General features: G+C 37.6%; 1 protein-coding gene across 1 annotated transcript in view; it reads right to left on the reverse strand.

Annotated features, from left to right (window-relative positions):
• The window catches only part of Slc30a8 (solute carrier family 30 member 8), a 38,772-nt gene extending 35,146 nt beyond the window's left edge, over positions 1–3,626 (reverse strand). Inside the window, 1 exon segment of the mRNA XM_055626520.1 lies at positions 3,203–3,626. Coding sequence (XP_055482495.1) covers positions 3,203–3,273 — 71 coding nt within the window. The 5' untranslated portion in view covers positions 3,274–3,626.
• Positions 3,627–8,134: the final 4,508 nt, after the last annotated feature.

Here is an 8,134-nt window from a genome sequence, read left to right on the forward strand (position 1 = left end):
ACACACACACACACACACACACACACACACACACACACACACACACATCAACAGAGGCACATCCACATTGTGGAAAAGATCCTAGCAGCTTATCTCTACCATCCATCCCTCTTCATGTTTCCACTGCACTTCTTTAACAATGAAACATCACTGAAATAAGAACTGCAGATGAAGGAGAGTGTGCACCCTAGTGACAATGGCACTCACAAGGCTCAATATCCCTTTGTCCTATAGTGAAGCACATACAAAGATGACACCCAGCAATATCTGTCATGTTAAAATCCAGGCCTTAGGGCTGGCTATAACCTGTTAACATGGTAACAGTGATACTGCTGTGGGCTTAGGCTATATGACAGTTACTATCTTCCTGTCCTGATCTTTTTCTATCCTAAACTGCCATCTCAAGAATCTCAGGCTGATGCAAACATATAAAAGAAAAACAAAGACTCTAGTGAAAAATCAACACAAAGACCCCAGGTATATAAGTGAATGTACCTTGGACCTTCTAGCCTAGATACCAGAAGAAAAGAGCCTCCAGAGCAGCTTAAGTTATTACTAATAAGATTATGTGCTATAAGCCACCAGGCGTGGGAGTAGCTCATTGCAAAACAACACCTATAGAAAACAATCCCTCTGTGGAATTAGGCAACAAAGGTTTCCTTCAATATTAAGGATCTTTACAGCATATAACAATTTAACTAGGAAGCTAGTGATAGGTAAAAGAAAGCAACAGGGAGAAGATTCTTAAGAGGCAAAGCTCTGAAATGTAAGAAAGTCCACAAGCAAGGAGACAGGAAGAGTTTGGGGAAGGACTAAGAGATCTGAAAGATACAGATTTTCTCAGAGGCAATTAGAATAGATTTGGGAGCCCACACAGTATGGTGTGGATACAGGATAGGAAAAGATACTAAACTGACCAAGTAAGAGCATGGATCCTCTCAACTTTCAACTCAGCCATCTGGCCTTGCAAATGAAGAGATCGGAATTAAAAAAAAATCTGTTCAAAATTTTATCTCTGTATTTAAAAAGAAAACATTGAGACAAATGGGATGATCATTGGAAATAGGAGAAAAACAAGTAACAGGACAGGAGCCTACCACAGAGGGCCCCTGAAAGACTCTACCTAGCAGTGTATCAAAGCAGATGCTGCGACTCATAACCAAACCTTGGGCAGAGTGCAGAGAATCATATGAAAGAAAGGGGAGTTAGTATGATCTGGAGAGGACAGGAGTTCCACAAGGACCAAATATATTTGGGCACAGGGGTCTTTTCTGAGACTGTTTCTCCAACCAAGGACCACGAATGGATATAACCTAGAACCCTTGCCCAGATATAGCCCAACACAGCTCAGTATCCAAGTGGGTTCCCTAGTTAGGGGAACAGGGACTGTCTCAGACATGAACTCAATGGCTGGCTCTTTGACCTCCTCCACAATGCCCGAGGGAAGAGCAGCCTTGCTAGGGCACAAAAGAGAACATTGTAGCCAGCCCTGAAGAGACCTGGTAAGCTAGGATCAGATGGAAGGGGAGAAAGACCTCCCCCATCAGTGGATTTAGAAAGGGACAGGGAGGAGATGAGGGAGGGAGGGTGGGATTGAAAGGGAAGGAAAGAGGGGCTACAGCCGGGGTACAAAGTAAATAAATTGTAATTAATATAAAAAACAATAAATAAAAAAACCTGAAAAACAAGAAAACGCTGAATATTTTTATGACTTTTATAAGCACGAAGTCTTGAAAACCATACCTCATTCACCCTATGAGTTGAATAAGACCATTACTATAAACTCTTGGCTGCTTGTATTACAGAATTCTAAAAATCTATTTTAAGGGAATTATTGTTATTTCAATAATATTGAACTATTCCTAGGGATAACAGCATGTTGTTCAGACTTCATATGAGGCTTTGTTTTTATTATTTATGTTATCAGTAATTAACACCTCAAATTTTCTCAATGTGTGATAATAGATGTCTCTCTTATAGAATATTCATTTGCAAAACAAAGTTATTAATAATCTTAAGGGAAAGTCCTCTTTGCAGTTTTAATATATTTGATGTAATCAAATACAGTACCATTTTAGATTATGACTTTGGCTCTAAAATTTTCTCTACGTGCATCTATTTCAAGTTTTCACTTACAGACTTAACACCCGCTTGAAGTGTATCTTCACTTGTATGAATCTTCTCATGTATACTAAAGCTCCCATTCTGACATATCTGTTTCTTTACTTTGCAATGATCTCATTATGAAAAAAAAATCCCCTCTCTCTACTTTTTTTTTTTTTTTTTGTAGTGCTTGGAATTGAACCCAGGGTTCAATTCTCTAGTCACGCACTCCACCACTAAGCTACATTCCTAATTGCCATTTCCTTACTTTCTTTAAAAATTTCCCTTAGATCTATTGTGATTCAAATTTTTTGGACCTTATTCTGTTACTTCTTATTTTTATACCCAAGTAAACAATAACTTCTTTTAATGTCTTCTTTTAAAATTCTCATTAAATGTCCCAGTATTATTCTGTATCTACTCTGTAATTACTTCTTTTTTATAGACAATTCATATCAGCCTCTCATTTTTAAATAAACAGACATCTAGAATAGAAAGATTTTTTCATTATATACACACCACATAAGATAGATGTGTTCAATCAATAATTGTTTTAAAATGAAAATCAAAGAATATATTTATTACATATGACACTGTAAAAGACATTAAAAAATTAGAACTATGGAAAACATGAAATTCAGCTACATTTATTACAAGTACATCTACTAATAAAAGATAACCCATTAATCACTTAATCTTGAGATGACTATAATCCTGGTTTGAGCCATTATTGAAAAGTATGATTTTTCTTCCTAAATATGATTTTGACAGTTTACTCTATAACTTAAACATTGAAAGAAAGCAACAGTAAACAATTAGATTGTTCTTGCCTATTTTTTGTAATAAAAACCATAGAAGAAAAAAAACTTCAGTTAATGCTTCCTTTATGGCTTATAATGTTGAAGGAATCAGAACAACTATGCAGTCTACAGCATGTTTCAGGATATTAATCATACAAATCAGTGAAGCTCTCCTCAAATGCTCCAAAATGATCCTAATTTGCAAAGCAGGAATTTGCCATTCTAAAGTAATAATGTATGTTATTCTACTGGGTACTCAACCCACAGAAAATGGCAATGTGGACATAGTATCTTGTTACCTGTCCAGAGTGAAAGTATACATCTTGGTGGCTTGATCATTCATAAGGTAAGTTCTCTCAAGAAACTCCATAGCAGCCGGGACCGAGCTGCTGATGTTCGACTCCCTGTCGAGTTGTGGAAGTAACAGAAGCACGGAGGTTATTGTAGTCCCATAGTTTCCTAAGAAGACAGAATGAGCTTTCCAGTACTTGGGTTAACAGGCTCCTGCATCAGTGTTGTTGGTAGTTCTGTGAAAACCACAGTCTCCTTCGAAGATCACCTGCACTCATTCTATCACCTACAGAAACTGCTTTTCTGGGAGAATTGAAGGTAGAATCATAAGAAGCGTGTGTGTGTGTGTGTGTGTGTGTGTGTGTGTGTGTGTGTGTGTGTGTACATGTGCATATGTGTGATCTCTCCGTGTTTTCTAAGGGCTGGAGTTGCTCTGGAATGGCCTGCTAATGCTGATGTTGGACACTGACCTTCAGCACATACCCGAGTGAGCTGCAAATAATCACCATCTGTCTTTCTCTACACTAACCTCATTTTATTTGCTTTTTTCATTTTGTTTCTACAAACATTTCTCCTGGGATGTAGCTCAGAGATGACATCTAAGCAGATGCTAGATTTTCATTCCCCTCCTCTAGGAAGATTTTGGGATTCCACTCCTAAAGTAGGGAGCAACAATTATCACTCACTGAAATCTATGATCTGAATGTATTCTGGATATGGCATCTTTAATACATCCTTAACAAGCTTTCTGCTAGGTAAATAACAATGTGCAGGGTAAACCACACCTTTCATGGCTGGACTGTCTTCAGCTGAGTGTGGAGTGATGGTGTAGACACATCAATCACAGTTGATCAGGAATGAAGCCTTCTGGGTTGCTCCCAAAAGAACTTCAAGTCACAAAATTGCAAGTGTTAGTTACCTTCCTTTGCACAGATGAGAAAGAGTAAGAGCCTGATCAAATGACAGTCATTTGACTGTAGAGAAAAGATCTATTTAGACTTCCTGGAAAAGATTGAATGGCAGGGCAGAGAAGGATGAGCATCCAAACCACTGAGCCCTCGTTGCCTTTTCCTTTTGTATTCCCTCTGCTGAAAACTCAGAGAGGTTTAGCTCCAGAATAACAACCCCTCAGCCTAGCGTCATGGCAGTATGCCATTTTGTTAAGCAGAGATCACTCTCAGTGATTGATAGGACCAATGTTATCCTTTACAAGGAGAATGGGATGTCAGTGGTACTGGGGGTAGGCCATGAGAAAGAAGCTGCCCTTGTTTGAGGTCCTCTATCACATCAGTGGGGAGCCACACATATAGGAAACCACAAGACCTCAAAAATTCTCATTTGCAATATGAATCCTAAGAGCTCTGAATTGAACACTATTGTCTGACTATTAACTTTGCTCTGAGAGTGAAAAGTCAAAGAAATAACTCTAGGGAGGCAATCTGTCCTTGTTGGAGAAGGCATGGATCCCCGAAGCTAATGTCAGCAGAATAAAAATCAAAGTATTTCTTTCTCATGTATCCTAAGTTACCTGAGCAAAATACCAAGTTATTCTATAGAGACAAATTAGACAAAGCAGAAGACAACTACTAATCCATCCAGGTGACACAGGACTGTACTCTGTTGAAGGGATAATTTGTGAACAGTTTCTAGGACAGAGGAGGGAAATAGAATCTGGAAGGATGAATGTTTGAAAAACAAGGAAGCAATCAAGCTGAAATGCACTAAGGATGAGAGCAGAGCAAATACCGACAACACTTAAGTACAGAGAGGGGAGTTATTGAGCTGTAGAAATCAACAGAAGAGAGCAACCTGCAAGTTTGAGACTGTGCCACAGGCTTTGTTATTAGTGTAGACAGGGGCATACAGGCATATCTGTAAATGTTCTTGAGTCCATGAGTACAGAGGTCACATAGTACTCGACAATGTAGATTGCCTGTGTGTAAGAAGAGAGGCAATGGATTGCCTTGGCATAGCATAAAGTGAAGCAGAGATGAGAAGAGGCAGAACAGGCAATCAAAGCAAAAAAGGAACAAAAAGTATATATTCAGTCTATGTAATTATAAATTTAACTAAATGAAATTACCCTGGTCATAGGCTCGGTACTAAAATTTCATATGTTGGGATCTTATTAAATATGCATAGCTATAAAATATGTATGGACATAGATAATACATTTAAAATTAAAAATTAAATGTCTATATTTATAAAGTATTGAGAAATTAGATACCATTTTCATCAAATATTTATAAATTTCTAAGTGTTATTCTTGAAGATCATTATTGTACAGCAAAGTATCTCATGCAAATAGCATAAGAGCAGAGAATAGTGGATGAAAGCAAATAAAACTCCCATGTTAGAAATGGAAGTAAGCTTTGTGACTATAAATTTAGGTGCAGATAAGTTATGATCAAGAGTTTCCTTTATGTGAGACTGGGGAGATGGTTCAGTGGTCAAGAGTGCTTGCTCTGCAGGCACGAGGACTGGAGTCAAAGCTAGGTGTGGTTGTCTTCCTGATATTCTAGCACAGCAGGGCAGAGATAGGTGGATCATGAAAGCTCTTTGTTCAGCCAGCCAACCTTCAATGGTAAGCTTACGGTTCAGTGACTATGGTGGAGGGAGACAGAAGAAAACACCCATATCTTCCTCCAGCCTCTGTGTGGGTGAGTATGTATAGGCATGCCTGCACATACACAGGCGTATTCACCGTCTACACACAGAAAGAATATTGAAAAATTTAAAACCTATGTTAAATATTTAAACTGTTCACATGTTGATCACCACTTTATAAATTCACCTTAATTGCACTATCATCTTTCTCCCAAATATTTAGTCAGCATAATGCTTATGAAAAGTTACCCTCTCCTGGAGAATGTGAGTCATTTTGACACGAACCACCAATCAAGGGTAATAGTCCTAATCAGACACCACAAGAGACATAGGGTACATACAAATTAGGAAAGCAACACAAATCAGAACAGAAAATCCCCTCTTGTTGACAGCTGGTTTAGGTGGGCATTCTGCTGTTCATCTCCATTTCCTAGGCAACCAGCTTCACAACCATCCTGAACGGCAGGTTGTCCTCTCCACCCACTCTCCATCATAAGCTTACAACAACTGAAGGGGCAAAATGCAATTTATAACCATTACCTCTGAGAATAAATATTGTCAGCCACAGAATATCACTGACACAACAGCCTTGGCTTCTTGGTGCTGGCTGTTTTCAGCACCAATTTCTTAATAGGATTTTACAAACAATAGCTAATCCTTGTACAAATATCATTCTTACAAGGTTTTTTAACATTTTATTTTCTGGAATAGAATGGCATGTGTGTTGTAACATATAGAAAGGTCAGAAGACAACTGTGGGAGTTAACATTTTCCCTCTATTATCTGGTCCCGGGGATTAAATTCACATTGTCAGTCTTGGTGGCCCGCACCTTTACCTGCCAGGCCATCTCACTGGCCCCAACTCAAGCACGTTCCACATTGTTTTATGTTTCATTCACAGAAAATATATATTTTTATGAAACACTACCAGGATCACCTCAGAGTCAACACTACCAAATTCTCACAGAGTGTGATCCCCTAAATAAATTTATCTCAAAGATATTTGTTGATGCGATTGTATATAACTGCCATCTGAAATGGGGTACAAAAGCAAGCCTGTTTTCAAATCATGCATTTGGGTTTTCATCACTTTTGGTTCTTTGCACATTTTGTGGATAAGAAGGGGATGAATTAGTTTAATACATGAGCTCATAAATTAGAGAGGCTCAGATTAGAGCTCTGGTTTCAGCACTTCCTTAGGTGTATGGCCTTGAACAAATTGGGTACCCTCTGTGTGTGTATATGTGTGTGTGTGTGTGTGTGTGTGTGTGTGTGTGTCTTTAAAATGGGAACTATATAGAGTTTCCCAAAGCAAAGAAGAAAGAGTTTCTAATATAGTTTATAATCTACATGTTCTTAGTTTAATCTCTAGCACACTATAACAAGCTCTAACAGTCACACACTGCTGTGTTTTCAGTCACATTCAATAACAATGTCCCAGTCTTAGTAAAAGGCTGACAATTTCCAATGAATGAAAGTATTCATGAAGAAAGTAGATAGAGGCCGTTGGAAAGAGCTAAGGGACTTAAGGGAGCTAAGGGAAAGAGCTAAGGGACTCATCACATGTTTACAATTTTCAAAGGCTCTGGATTCAACAGTCTCAATTTAGACATTCATGTCTGCCTCACACTGTCCCTTTCCCAAAAAAATGCCATTTCACATTACATCGTTCATTACAAGGTTGTCTTCAACAACAGGGGACAAAATTCAGGGTCACCTACTGTAGTCAACTTCTGCAAAGTCCAGGCTCTGTGTTACGATGCAGACAGTAATGGTCTTATTTCCGCGTTGAAATGCATTTCCATAGAAAGTTAGCTTTCTGCTTTATGGTTATTTCCACCATGTAACTTTCTAAAAAGTTCCAACTAGAAACATTAAAACAAGAACACTGACATTTTAATTTGGCTGTATTATAAATATCATCATTAAACTTTTATTTTAATCTAAAGTAAACATATACAAAACATCAATCATTTTCAATATTTCATATATTATTGACAAACAGACTGAAAAGCATCCAATTTTATTTTCTTTTTAATAAATTAGGTCCATGTAACTATTTTCTTTAACCATTTTTATTTTTAAAGATGTTGAGCATTAGAATCATGTCAGCAAAAGATTCAATTTGTATTTATTGAAAAAAGAAGAGATGATAAAATATTGATACTAACACAATAAAAGAAATCCTTTATTAAGTCTCATAGATCCAAATAAATAATAGAATAATATACAATGTGTTGGAAAATGTTGGGTCTAGATGGTTGACATGTTTTATCAATTATTCCGTATTAGACAGTTGCTGTGCCATATATTCTGCAAATTTGAGCTTAACC

Source organism: Psammomys obesus, unplaced genomic scaffold (assembly GCF_907164565.1).
Source record: "Psammomys obesus unplaced genomic scaffold, mPsaObe1.curated_primary_1811, whole genome shotgun sequence".
Lineage (NCBI taxonomy): Eukaryota > Metazoa > Chordata > Mammalia > Rodentia > Muridae > Psammomys > Psammomys obesus.